This window comes from Chelonoidis abingdonii, chromosome 1 (assembly GCF_003597395.2).
Source record: "Chelonoidis abingdonii isolate Lonesome George chromosome 1, CheloAbing_2.0, whole genome shotgun sequence".
Taxonomy (NCBI): domain Eukaryota; kingdom Metazoa; phylum Chordata; order Testudines; family Testudinidae; genus Chelonoidis; species Chelonoidis abingdonii.
In genome coordinates this window covers 345712015-345726566 of record NC_133769.1, presented here as the reverse complement: position 1 = coordinate 345726566, position 14552 = coordinate 345712015, and the positions used below count along the sequence as shown (strand labels likewise).

General features: G+C 48.3%; 1 protein-coding gene across 1 annotated transcript in view; it reads right to left on the bottom strand.

Annotated features, from left to right (window-relative positions):
* Positions 1-5877, bottom strand: part of MTMR2 (myotubularin related protein 2) — an 86252-nt gene extending 80375 nt beyond the window's left edge. Inside the window, exon 1 of the mRNA XM_032762865.2 lies at positions 5770-5877. Within this exon, the coding sequence (XP_032618756.1) occupies positions 5770-5849 (80 nt within the window). The 5' untranslated portion in view covers positions 5850-5877. The remainder of the gene's footprint in view (positions 1-5769) is intronic.
* Between the last annotated feature and the right edge of the window lie 8675 nt (positions 5878-14552).

The window sequence follows — 14552 nt, the reverse complement described above, 5'->3', positions numbered from 1 at the left end:
GAATTACAGGAGGGGATGGTACTACCATATATTATGCAGTAATACTTCCAATTAGAACACCCTGTTTTCAGTTGTTTATAACTTTACCAGACTTTAATAGCTTGGGATGAAATTTTTAATGCCAGGGGTCTGACTTGGCTGAATTTTAATGAAAAATTTCACCTAAAGCAGTTTAGCCATTGCTAAGAACAAGGCTAGGAAAAATACATTGTTATGCTCATGTTAAAAAATTCTGGTGACCTTCGGAGCAGGGACTTGAAATTTGTATGGGGAACACTTTGTGCCAGGAATGTGATTTTTGCCATCCCCGTGAAAATCTACCCAAATTTGGCTCAGAGATAAGCCTTGGGGGTATGGGGGAAGACCACAGTTCACACATGCTTAGTACAGACTTCTTGGATTTTAGCAGCTAAATCCCAAAGATTCCATCCACACAGGGCATGCTCCAGCCCAAGGCTGAGCAGGACTTTCCTTGCAACCGCAGCTCTGGACCAGGCTAGGTCTGGTCACCTGAACTGAGATTGGGGAGCTGTCACAAGTGAGTTTTCAGGGTACATCTTCACTTCGAACTGGGGGTGTGATTCCCAGTTCAAGGAGCCATACCAACTCTCGGTTTGATTGAGCTGGCCAGTTAAATATAGACTTCAGCCATGGTAGTGCCACCAGCAGAAGGGGCAAGTCACCTAGCTTCTCCGACGGGTACACACTTGGGATGACTAGCACCACCTGCTACTCAAGCTGCTAAAACTACAGTTTATTTTTAGCATGCTAGCTCAAATCAGACTCATAGACAGACTTTAAGGCCATAAGGGATCATCATCTAGTCTGACCTCCTGCAAATTGCAGGCCACAGACCTTTACTCACTCACCCATTGCTGTAATAGACCCCTAACCTCTGACTGAGTTACTGAAGTCTTCAAATCATGATTTAAAGACTTTGAGTTACAAAGAATCCACCATTTACACTAGTTTAAACCTGCAAGTGACCCGTGATCCATGCTGCAGAGGAAGATGAAAAAGCCCAGGGTGTCTGCCAAGCCAACCTGGGGAAAAATTCTTTCCCAACCCCACATATGGCGATCAGTTATACACTGAGCACGTGAGCAAGACTCACCAGCCAGCACTCAGGAAAGAGTTCTCTGCAGTAACTCAGATCCCATCCCATCCAACATCCCATCACCAACCATTAGATTTGCTGCTAGCTGCCTCACCTCAGCTACATGCCATTGTAGGCAGTCTCGTCAAGTTTGTGGAGAGGATGGTATGACAAGCTCAGTCTTGAAACAAGTTAGGTTTTTTTGCCCCTATTGCTCCCCTTGAGAGGCTGTTCCAGAACTTCACTCCTCTGATGGTTAGAAACCTCATCTAATTCACCAGACCTAGGGCGGGTATGCCTCCTTGAGATGGGAAGTAAACTCCGAGCTCAAAGTGTAGACATACCCTCAATGATCAGCGTGGAGGAGAAAGCGTCTTGATTTTAATGAAGAGGGATGAAGAGCTGGACCCATGGGAAGGAAAAGGGGAGTAGATTGGAACAGGGAGCCAAAAACTGGCACTGAAGGCTGGCATGGGGGGGGTGTAGAGAGAAACTGGGAGTTGGGGGGGGCGGGTGACGAGGACTGGGATCCAGGAAGAGAAACCAAGGGGTAAACAGGGAGCTGGGGTGGGAGGCAGGAAATGAGATTAGATGAAGAGCTGGAGCAACTGGGACTGGCTGGGCAAGGGGACTGGGACTGGGACTGGGAACCAGTAGGGTGGAGGAGATACAGATTTGACAAGGAGCTGGGTGGGGGAAGGGGAAGCTCTGTGATTCAGCAAGGGGGTTGACTTCAGGCCAGGGTGGGGAAAACAGACCAGATGAGGACCTGGGAGGAGGGAACTGCAAATGGCTGGGCAACAAGATTGGGTGGACTGAAGACTCCAGAGACTTGAGACTTACACGCCCCTCCAGAGCCTGGAATGGAGCCCAAGATTCCTGAGGCCTGATTTAACGCTGCACCCGTCCACACAACGAGGCCTTTTATATCGATATAAAGGGCTCTTTAAACTGGTTTCTGTACTCCTCCCCGAAGAGAGGAGTAGTGCTGAAATCAGTATTACCATATCGGATTAGGGTTAGTGTGGCTGCAAATCGACGGTATTGGCCTCCGGGCGGTATCCCACAGTGCACCATTGTGACTGCTCTGGACAGCAATCTGAACTCAGATGCAACTGGCCAGGTAGACAGGAAAAGCCCCGCAACTTTTGAATTTCATTTCCTGTTTGCCCAGCGTGGAGCTCTGATCAGCACGGGTGGCGATGCAGTCCCAAATCCAAAAAGAGCTCCAGCATGGACCGTACGGGAGATACTGGATCTGATCGCTGTATGGGAGACAAATCTGTTCTATCAGAGCTCCGTTACAGAAGACGAAATGCCAAAGCATTTGAAAAAATCTCCAGGCTATGATACAGAGTCCAGCAGGGACACAGTGCTGTGTGACAAGCGTAACGGAAAGCCAAAGAATCAAATGGACGCTCATGGAGGGAGGGAGGGGGGTACTGAGGACTCCAGCTATCCCACAGTCCCCAGCAGTCTCCGAAAAGCATTTGCATTCTTGGCTGAGCTCCAATGCCTGTAGGGTCAAAAACATTGTCCGGGTGGTTCAGGTATATAGCTCGTCATCAATTTACCCCTCCCCTCCCCCCCCATGAAAGAAAAGGGAAAAAAATCGTTTCTTGACTTTTTTATATGTCACCCTATGTCTACTGCATGCTGCTGGTAGACGCGGTGCTGCGGCACTGAACAGCAGCATCCTCTTCCCTCCCTCCCGGTGGCAGATGGTACAAAATGACTGATAGCATGTCCTCATCAGCCCTGTGAGTGCTCCTGGCTGGCCTCAGGTGAGGTCGGCCGGGGCGCACTGGGTAAAAATAGGAATGACTCCCGTCATTCCCAGTAGATGGTACAGAACGGCTGGTAACCGTCCTCATCATAGCAACTGGGGCTGAGCTCCATCAGCCCCCTCAGCTTTCATGTCTAAAGAAAGATTCTGTACTGCCTGGACTATCATAGCAGCGGGATGCTGGGCTCCTCTCCCCCCCAGGACCTTTTAATGTCCTGCCTGGACTATCATAGCAGCTGGAGGCTGCCTCCCCCTCATTTTATCTCACTAACAAGTCAGTGTTTCTTATTCCTGCATTCTTTATTACTTCATCACACAAATGGGGGGACACTGCCACGGTAGCCCAGGAAGGTGGGGGGCAGGAGGGAAGCAACGGGTGGGGTTGTTGCAGGGGCACCCCCTAGAATGGCATGCAGCTCATCATTTCTGCCGGGTTCTGACACGAGCGGCTGCTGCTCTGGTACACTGGTTCTCTAGTACACTTGCCCAATTTCTAGGCAGGACTGACTCTATTTTTAGATACAACCATAAAGGGAGGGAATGACTGGGGGAGTCATTCCCATTTTTGTCTTTGCGCCCCCAGCCGACCTCAAGTGAGGCCAGCCAGGAGCACCCATGACAGCAGCAGACGGTACAGAACGACTGATAACCGTCATCTCATCACCAATTTACAACAGGCAGACGATGAATAGAACTGGTAAAATGTCTGCTACCTTGCAAAGGCAAATGAATGCTGCTGTGTAGCAGCGCTGCAGTACCGCCTCTGTCAGCAGCATCCAGTACACATATGTTGACAGTGACAAAAGGCAAAACGGCTCCATGGTTGCCATGCTATGGCGTCTGCCAGGGCAATCCAGGGAAAAGGGCGCAAATGATTGTCTGCCGTTGCTTTCACGGAGGAAGGAATGAGTGACGACATTTACCCAGAATCACCTGCAACACTGCTGTTTTTGCACCATCATGCATTGGGATCTCAACCCAGAATTCCAATGGGAGGGGGAGACTGCGGGAACTATGGAATAGCTACGGGATAGCTACCCAGAGTACAACGCTCCAGAAATCGACGCCAGCCTCGGTACATGGACGCACACCGCCGAATTATTGTGCTTTGTGTGGCCGCATGCACTCGACTTTATACAATCTGTTTTACAAAACTGGTTTATGTAAAATCGGAATAATCCTGTAGTGTAGACATACCCTGAGTCTCACCATTCCTCTGATGTCAGCAAACATCTGTAAAACCCACTGGCAAAGTGTCCCACTCCCTTTCAGTGCTGGTCCACAATAGAGGATGACAACCTACTAGTTCTATCAGTAACTCAGTTAGCTCAAGCGGCAAGGGTCCCTGTGGGAGAATCTAAAGCAGGGGTTCTCAAACTGGGGGTTGGACCCCTCAGGGGGTCACAAGGTTATTACATGAGGGGGTTGTGAGCTGTCAGCCTCCACCCCAACCCCGCTTTGCCTCCAGCATTTATAATTGTGTTTATATATATTAAAATGTGTTTTTCATTTATGGGGGGGGGGGGTCGCACTCAGAGCCTTGTTATGTGAAAGTGGTCACCAGTACGAAAGTTTGAGAACCACTGATATAAAGGTTTCAACTTTGCTGATGATCTATGCGAGTGTAAATATGATGCCACATGACAGAAATTCTGTTTTTTCTATTTGCTTTTTTGAAAACCTAGGAAATTATACAGAAACAACAAGATTATCAAAGTTTTACAGAGACAAGGTGGGTAAGGTAATATCTTTTATTGAGCCAACTTCCAATAAAAGTTAGAATGACATTCCAATTAAGTTGATCCAATAAAAGATATTACCTCGCCCACCTTGTCTCGCTAATATCTGGGACCAACACAGTTACAACACTGTAAGCAAATTGTTAAGGATACAAAATCAACCACTCAAAAGTTACGAACTGCTACAATATAAATGGTCAAACAGCACTATCAACATATCCCAGAAGCATCATTACTGATAATTATACAAGTGTAATTTTGTAAACACAAAAACACAATCACTTCTTAAGGGATCCAGTGGATAAACCAGAGAGATTTAAGAAATTCTGAATTATGTAATTACACAATGTTCTTAGAGTTCTTACTGATTTTCAAGCAAAAATTGTTTTAAAACAAGTGAAAATTACGCATTTGCAAACGCCTTTACAAAATATCAAGTAAACACAAAAAATTGGAAGTTTTCAAACTAGTTCTTAGGGGATTTTCTTTTTCTTTGTCCATTTGTTTTTAAACCAACACAGATTCAACTGCAAATCACTACATTAGAAGTGTACATGCTATTCCTGAGCCTCAATTTGAGCTTCAGCATGAGCCATCAATCCAGGCTGAATGCTTCAACCCACATCCAAGAGCAAATGTCAAACCACGGAGCCCTGCCCTACATGGGACCGCAATCCCTTCCCCCTGCTGGGTAAAAACTGCACCAGTTCCATCGCTGTTATCCACCGTTTCTTTGCTTTGTTGGCAGTGGCTTTTTTGTAAAGACCCATCACTCACCGGACCCACAGCCTCTTCTAAGGGCTGTTTACGGGGACCACTCCAGATCACCAACGGACCCAGAAACCTGATTTCCACCCCCACCTCCAAGAAACTTCAGCCCAAATGAAGCAGCCCCCGGTGCCGGGATGTGACTGCTGGAGCCCGGGCGCCCACAAGCGAAGCAGGGGCAGAATATCGCCAGCCCACCCGGCCTGGGGCATGAGGGGAAACGGCCCCGGCAGCGGCAGCAGCTGCTCCCACGCGGGGGTGGGGGGTTGCTGTAGGCTTTGCCAGACACCCCCTCTGTGGCTTCCTTCGCGGGCCCGGCAGCTCCAAAGCCGGAGCCCGGCCCCGCTGCCGCGGGCGGTGGCTAGGGGGAGCCGGGGTACCTGGAGAGGGAGTCCACGCTGGGCTGGCGGGCTGCAGCCGGGCTGGAGCCGAGGCTCTCGCAGCTGGAGCTCTTCTCCATCGCGGGCGGCGGCGGCGGATGGGGAAGGGGCGGGCTCGCCGGCGGCCGCTCAGGCTCTGGGCNAGCAGAGCGACCGAGGTGGGGCCGGGCGGCTGCCATGTCCGCCCGGCGTGCAGCGCGAGGGGGCGGGGGAAGAGCCAGCCCCCCGGCCCCGCTGTCCCGCCGGTGGCGAAGAGGAGGAGAGACGCCCCCGAGCTAGGAGGCTAGGACCGTCCGACCACGCAGCCTCCCCACTCGGGGCGTAGGCCGGGCCCCCGTTGGGCCGCCTGCCTAGTGCCCTCGGCCAGCCCCCGGGAGCGGGGGTGAGCCCCTCAGTCAAGCCTGAGGAGGATGGATGGCCGGCCCGGGACGCCGGAGATCCAGGCTAGAGAGCAGCCACTCCCGCCCTTTCTCATGCCCGGCCCGGCGATGGAGATGCCCGAGGCAAGGGACTGGTCCCGCAGCAGCAGAGATTGAGTGGCTGAGATTGCTGCTATGCGGGGTGGGGTGGGCCTGACAGTGCAAGAGCCCCCTCCCTTTCTCTTCCCCTGGCCAGCCGTGCTAAGGGGAACTAATGCTGCTAAGGAAGCAGTGGTCGCAGGGTGGGTGGGACCAGCACAGGGATTGGAGCCAGACCAGCCTCAGTCCAAAATGACAGTTTCTATGTCGGGCAGACCAGGAGGAAAGGCAGGAGGAGGGGAAAGGGGACCCCATTCATCCCTGATGCGTTTCACAGAATCTTTGAATATCAGGGTTGGAAGAGACCTCAGGTCTCATCTAGTCCAACCCCCTGCTCAAAGCAGGACCAACACAAACTAAATCATCCCAGCCAGGGCTTTGTCAAGCCTGACCTTAAAAACCTCTAAGGCTAGAGATTCCACCTCCTCCCTAGGTAACCCATTCCGGTGTTTCACCACCTTTTGATACCAAAAGTGTTTTGTCAAGGGATTAACTTGGCCCATGGGGTGATAAACAGCCACCATGAAGTTGCTAAGAGGCGGGAATGGGATGAACACCTTGCTGGAGACCACCGGCCTTTCCCCTCTCCCAGCCAAGACAGAGGGCTCAGGGGCCTGAGACCCATTGCTGGTGATGACAGTAGGAAGTGGGTAGGGGTAGGATCCTGCTGGAGGGGGGCCACAAGTCTGGAGATCATTCCCTGCCCAGCAGAGCAGAAAGAGGAGAGAGCCCCAGGGAAATACAAAAGATGGATGGATATGATGGTAACAAGCAGAAGGAATTAGGCCCTGGAGGCCTGTAATTTTCTGCTTAGTGGAGTTGCTGGAAGGACACTTCAGAAGCATTTATTTGGGATTTAATCTGTGATGTGTTATAGCCTCCTGAAGGGGTTGAGAGAGGGGCATCTGTTTAGTAGGAACTAGACAGATGACATCTTAAAGAAGGATTTTAACCCCAAGGAAAACATTCAGATCTCTTAAAAAAAAAACACCAGCCTAACAGTCAGTCATGTTTCATTCTTGTCTATCATTTTTTGCCTTCCACATTTGTTAACTGTTGTAAAATCATAGAGAACAAAGCTGGAAACACCCTGTCTAGTAGGCCCCTAAGGGGTTCACGTGTGTGTTTGGGGGGCGGGGGGAGAGCAGGGTTGTGGAGGAAGGATTGCTCCCTACAGTATATTCTCCAGTGTTAATCACTAAAGGTATTTACATTTAAACAAAAAGGGCTTTTCTTTGTCCTAGCCTCTCTCCCGACTTCATCCTGCAGATGCAATGACAGTGCATTTATTTCCATGTTACAGGACTACAGGTGACAAATGCAGGGCTGTGACTGTTCTGTGGGATCACACAGAAGTTAGGCATGTGGGAGAAAGCTTGTTGAAGTGCTGAGCAGGAGGTCACAAGGAACCTTCCCCACTCCACTGTGTGCCTCTTCCTCAAGGTCAGGTGCAATGGTAATCCCCAAACTCCCCTGTCTAGTGCCCTTGGAGATGCAAGCCACTTCTAAAGGCCATGGAATGTTGCACCAATTCTCCTGCTATTCCCTAGAAGGGTTTGTGCCTACAAAACTCCCTGAGGTGACTGTTGGCAGTAATATTACTGTGATGGGTTTGGTCACAGAGACCCCCTCGGGACTGTCACCTTACGTGCTAGAATTACCTTTGAGCCTGTTTTCCCTGCCGGCTTGGGACTCCAGAACCCTGCCTTGTTGAGCCAGACACTCTAGCCTGCTGCAACACAGACCCAGGTCTGGTCCAAACCCCCAAAGCTGCAGACTTTACCCAAAAACTGCTCAGCACGTCACCAATCTCCAACATCCAGACACCCAGTTCCCAATGGTATCCAAACCCCAAATAAATCTGTTTTACTCTGTATAAAGCTTATACAAAGTAAACTCATAAATTATCCTCCCTCTTTCACATTGATAGAAAGATATGCACAGCTGTTTGATCCCCCAGGTATTAATCACTTACTCTTGGTTAATTAATAAACAAAAGTGATTTTATTAAGTATAAAAAGTAGGATTTAAGTGGTTTCAAGTAATAACAGACACAACAAAGTAAGTCACCAAGCAAAATAAAGCAAAAACATGCAAGTCTAAGTCTAATACATTAAGAAACTGTTTACAGATAAAATCTCACCCTCAGAGACATTCCAATAAGCTTCTTTCACAGACTAGACTCCTTCCTAGTCTGGGTCCAATCCTTTCCCCTGGCACAGTCCTTGTTAGTTCCAGCAGACATCTTAGGTGGAAAACAGAGGCTCTCTCATGACTGCAGCCGTCTTTGGCACAAGGTGGGAATCTTTTGTCTCTCTGGGCCCCTACTCCTCCCTTCTAAAAGGAAAAGCACCAGGTTTAAGATGGATTCCAGTATCAAGTGACATGGTCACATGTCCTGTGAGATCCCAGCCTCCATTCTTCCAGGGCTGGCCCACACCTACCCAGGAACATAGGCGCCAACTCCGTGGGTGCACTCCCTGCTCACCTCCACTCCGCCACTCCTCCTATTCCCTTGAGCGCGCCACTTGTCCTCTTTTTTCCCTGGCTCCCAGGGCTTGTGCCACAAAACAGCTGTTTTGCAGTGGCAGGCACTGGGAGGGAGTGGGAACGCGGCACGCTCAGGGAAGAGGCAGGGCTGGGGTGGGAATTTGGGCAGGGGTCCAATAAGGGCAGGGAGGGGGTGGAGTTGGAGCTGGGCCTTTGGGAAGGGGTTGGAATGGGGACAGGAGGGCGCAAGCACCCACCGGCTCTGGGAAAAGTTGGTGCCTATGCCCAGGAAGGTTCGCAAGTAAAGAGCCATTTACAGGTCATTGATTCTGAAGCACCCTTAATGGCTTTCACTTAATGGGTTTACATCAGTAATACAAGTTTATATCTTATTTTCCTAACTTCAGACATAGAAATAATACATGTGAACAAATAGGATGAACACACTTAGTAGATCATAAGCTTTGTAATGCACCTTACAAGTCACCTTTTGTACAAAGCATAGTCCAGTTACATTATATTCACACTTATAAGCATATTTCTGTAAAACATGATTTCCATAAAACAGTTACACTACACCAGTGGTATCCAACGCAGTGCCCATGGAGCAGGAGTGAGGCCTGGGAGGCAGGGCCTAGAAAGAAGGGGCAGGAGAGGGTTTTCAAGAGGAAGAGGCAGGGAAGGAGAAGTTCCAGCACTCCTGCTGGAGTGTCCGGCTTTTAGATATTACAAAGTTAGCAACCCTAACCAGGCCAGTGTGTTACACAGGTGTACTTCATGTCTTATGATGTTTACACCTTATGGCAGAAACTGGGTAAGTCTGGTTATTAGTGTCTTGATAGATTGTCTTCTGTGCAGGCTGAAAGTGACTGTTTTCACATGCTCGTAACTTCCTTCAAAAAAACCAATTCTCTTTTCAAACCAAGTAAACACACCACTTCTAAGTGAGGAATCTGTGCCAAGCTTGTTTTAATTTCAGCCATTTTTGCTGTGACTTTGTCATTTAAAAAAGTGCATTTAGAAAAAAAAATTTAAATGGGAAAATATTTCCCATAACTCAAACAAGGTTTCTAGCAGAAATTACAACTTTGTCAGGCAGGAACCATGGAAAATGTCAGACTAAACATATCAGTGTTTATGAGCAAGCAATAGCAGGGACTTATGAATAGGGAAGCATTTTTGCAAACTTAAATATACACCAACCTTGCTTAGCATAGGATCAGTCACCACTATAATAATCTGTTCTATCAGGGCTTCTGTACAGTATCCCTCTAATATGTGTGTGACTAATCACCTGCTTTAATAAGTTGTGAGCTAAGTCACAAGATTTCTTGTTTTCTCTGATACCTGTAGAAGTAATATCTCCAGATAATAACTCATCCAGCAGGAAGTGGATTTTGCCTTCCCCCATTCCAGTGATGCCTGTTTTCCCCATTCTGTTCCTTTTCCCACTCACCCTTTCCCACTATAAGCTGCTATTGTGGAACACTGGGTAGACAGGCAAATATCCTTCAAAGTGAATGCTGATATTTCTTCATGAATCAGCCATCAGGGGGTGCACTAACAGCAGAAAACTTGCATCTTTGTAAGAGATTAAATTAAATCTTACCCATTCCTGATGATACGGTCCATTTGCCAGCCCTTGTCAAAACTGAATTCCCAAGACAACGTACATTTTTTTCTGTCTTCAAGACTTTTATACAGTCTTTAATTATCTGTGTTTAGATATTACCTTTACTGCCTCTGTTGACCATAGTTTGATAATGGTGCAATTGTTACAAAAGTGGAATTACAAAAAATACATCCTCCTTTGCTATGTGAAAGTATTAAAGCGCCTTCCTTTCTTCCTAATTTGCCATTGATGTGGCATTGCTAAGTAGTTTATTGATGAAGTGCTCTGTTTGCTTTTCACTTCCCTGTTTTGTTCTTGGCCTTATCCTCAGGGACTGTGAAACTCTACAGAAATCCCCATTGATGCTTAGAAAATGAGAACAAAGCTAATCACCTCCTGGATCTGTCTTGCTGTTGAAAACAACTAACAATCTGCACAGTGAGTCTTTTTTGCCCAGCAATACCTCTTTTTTAAAGTCAGCAAGAATTTCTCTCTGTGAAATGAGTTACCTCAGGGCTCTTACAAATGCCAGAGAATTAACGAAAGGCTCCAACCGTAACCAAAACCAATTAAAGGCAATTCACAGAACAGTTTTATAACTGGTGTAAAATGAGCAGAGCTTTTTCTTGCCAGATCCCTTACTATTGTCTTACAAATCACATTAGAAGCTGTTCCTTTAGAGAAGACAGCCTAACTGTGATGTAATGACTCAAAACATAGAAAATTAAAACCACACTAAATAAATAACACAGTCTCATGTGTTCATCTTTAAATATTTCCAGTTGACACAGGTAAGTTAAATGAAATCCCGAGAGTCAGAGATAGAGAGAAAGTTGTTTGAGAAAATTCATTAAGGCTACTATCCGAAATGGAGGATTGTCAGATGTCCTAAAAAATCCCATGTTAATTGTGCTTCATAGTCTCCCACTCTGTAACATCTTTTATGAGCTTAAAAAACATTTGACTGACTTTCAGAGGTGCTTAGCACCTATGGCAGCCGTTAGCTGAAAGATCAAAAGAAAGGGTGGGCTTGTGGTTTGGCAATTAACCTGGGCTTTAACGGTTCTTAGTTCAGTTCCTACTTGCTATGTGAGCTTGAGCAAGTCATATAGGGTCTGGGTCTCCTCTTGCTGGTGTAAAACTGGTATAAGTGGGAGGAGAATCAAACACTGGGGCTCAATTTTCCATCTGTAAAATTCAGATAATGTTTGTACTGTCTATTTAGACGGTAAGATCTTCAGAGCAGGGACTCTCTCTTAGGGCAACATGGCCCTGGTCCATGCTTGGAACTCATAGGCTCTACTCTCTGCAATACAAATAAATCATCACTGGATCCTGATCGCTGTTGGAAATGGCCAAAGAAAAACTTCATTGGTGGGGTCCTGCAAAATCCTAAAACCAGTTCTGTCTGTTGGAGCTCTTAGAAGCCTCTATATTTCCTCTCCTTACTCATAAATTCCTGTGTCACTGCCTGACTCTTTCTTGCCAACTCTTTAAATAGTTCATGGCCCTGCCAGTTTCACACAGTGTGCTTGCGTCTGTAGTATCTGCATCAGGCTCCAACAAATCTGCAGCATGACTCAGTCCAATAATTGTTCTAAAATCACACAACCAGAGACACCCTGGTTTCTCCCTTAGATTCATTAAAATGGCTCTCAGATTTATTACATTTTCTTGTCTGCACAGTTTAAGGGCAGTGGGCAGCTGAGGAAAAAAAAGATGAATTGTCACCGGCTAGACTACACAGGGATGTATTGTCCATGAATCACACTGGAGGTGGTATGTGTTGTTTTTGTCAAGCTATATCACTGATTGCAGCATATAGGGTCAGGGTAGGAGCAGTGAGAGCCCTGACAACTCGCAGGGAGGCTGACAAAGAACAAGCTGCCACGTATTGAATGTGGGATTATAGCTGCTGGTGGTTTCAGGAACACCTGTTACAAGATGGTCATGGGGAACGTGCAACAGTTCTTGATCATGAATGATGCTTTTGTTGCTAGCATAGGTGCCAGTCAAAACCAGCGAAACCAGCATGGGTGCCTAAGGCTGCACTTAGGTTGTCCTCAGAATTGCTGGACAAGAGGTCACACTGAGGCAGATTAGTTATGCTAACATCCAGAGATGATCAGCCACGATGTCATTCTTTTTGGTCCTAACAGCCTTGCGTCTCATGCATGTCCACTAGAGGCAGAATGCAATGGCTTGTAGGCCTCAGTGTATGATATTTCATTTGTTTAGCACCAGGGGTGGAGACTGGGGGGTCGGGGAGGCAGATAGGGGTGTTGCCCCTCAAACTGCATCTTTCCACTTCCCTCCCAACCCTGGCCCTTAGCACAGCTCCAGAGCACACAGTCCTGCCTTGGTGGAGAGCATGTGTAGGGAGGAGGTTTGACGCGGGGGGGAGGTTTGCAAGAGAGGGATTTTGTGGTGTGGGAGGAAGCTGGGGTCAGGGGAGCAGCAAAGGTGCAGCTGGAAGGTTTTCTCCTCCCTTCCTCAGTATCTGACTTCCAGGCAGCGAGAGAGGGGAGTTGCTATTTTTCAGGGGGGAGTAATGGAGACACTCCCTGCCCCCCCGTGCACTGAGCTGTCCCCCTCCATCTCAGTTGCCAATGGCAGGGAGTGGTTGTGATGTTTTGCAATGGGAGATGGGGGACCCCCCTGCTTGGGGCACTGACCTGTCCCCTTTCCCCCTTCCCATCTCCACTGTCCATGCTAGGAGCCACTCCTCCCTCTGTTGCAGGCTGTGCACAGTGCACTCCTCAGCCAGCCATCCCTCACCAGGATGGAGCATGAAGCTGCCAGCAGGAACATCCTTGGCCTGTCGCTGGCAGCCGAGCTAACTCATTTTGCTGACTGGGCACTCCCCTGACAAACCCAGGATTCCCCTGTCCCAAACTTGGTCTTCCTCCACTCCACACCTCCCATCACTTCCCCCGCACTGCACTGCCCCACCCCTTCCGAAACACCCTTAACTGTTCATATGCCACAGCCCATCCCACCTCCTCCACCTCCCTGTGGTCCATCTGTCATCAGTGTCCTCCATCTTGGACCAAACTGGTCTCTGTGTTGCCCCACCTCACCCCTCTACCCCAGTTCTCTAGGGTTGAACCTCTTCTCTGACTAGGGTAACAGGCTCTGTCTCCTTTATCTGCCCCCTCCACCCCTCTTCATCTCTCCTTGCCTGCTGCAGGAGACCTGGGCTCTGTGGGCTGAGCTGGGGCTGTGGCAGTCCCAGGGCCGAAAGGAATGTGTGTGATGGGCATGACCAAGGGACCTCAGCTGCCTCCCCCCACAAGAGCCCATGGGGGCAGAGGCCAGCTGGAGCTTGCTTATGATAAAGGGGGGACCTGAAGCTTTGGCTCTATTTAGGGGAGTGAGATCACAGCTTTTGCTCCTGGCTCTGCAAGGGAAGGGGTGCTAGGCATCAGTGGGGTCCACTGCCTTTGGGATGAGGGGTAGCATCTGCCCTCAGGCCACAGCACTGAACGGTCAGAGTCAGGAGGGGAGTGGAAAGATACACCCCTGAGTACCGGCCCCCAGCTGGACTAGGTCTCCTGCTGACTCTAGCCCTTGAGCATGACCATATTTGCTTTCCCTGTGTGACGGCGCCCCCCACATAAGGCTGTATGGAAATATGTTTATGAATATATATGACATAACTGGCATATGTTCTGTGCTACATATGCCACATAACATATCTATGTAAAGGTTATGATCTACTGAATACATTAATCCTATTTGTATGCATGTATCATTTTTGTATTCAAAGTTATGAATATTGCCCATGTACTGGTTTGATTTCTAAATAACCTTAGTAGAACATTTGGTCAGTTCTGGAAGAAAGGAATTCGGAAAGTTATGTACCCAATCAAGAAGCACTTAAGGAACAATGCAACTTGGAATGACCCAATCCACATAAGTAGTCTTCCTGGAGACATTCAAGATAACATGTGGGCAATGGCTTCTGCCTGTAAAAACTGTGAGTTATACATGGACATGTGACTTGCCCAGGTGACTCCAGAACTCCATCTTGGAGCTGGACTTTGCATAGGAGAGAGGAGGGGGTCTCCACCCACAAGAGAACATCTGTTTAAGCCTGTGAGAGATCCCTTCATTTTGTCTTCAACTGGCTAAAGAGAGAGCATCTCCACCCCAAGGATATC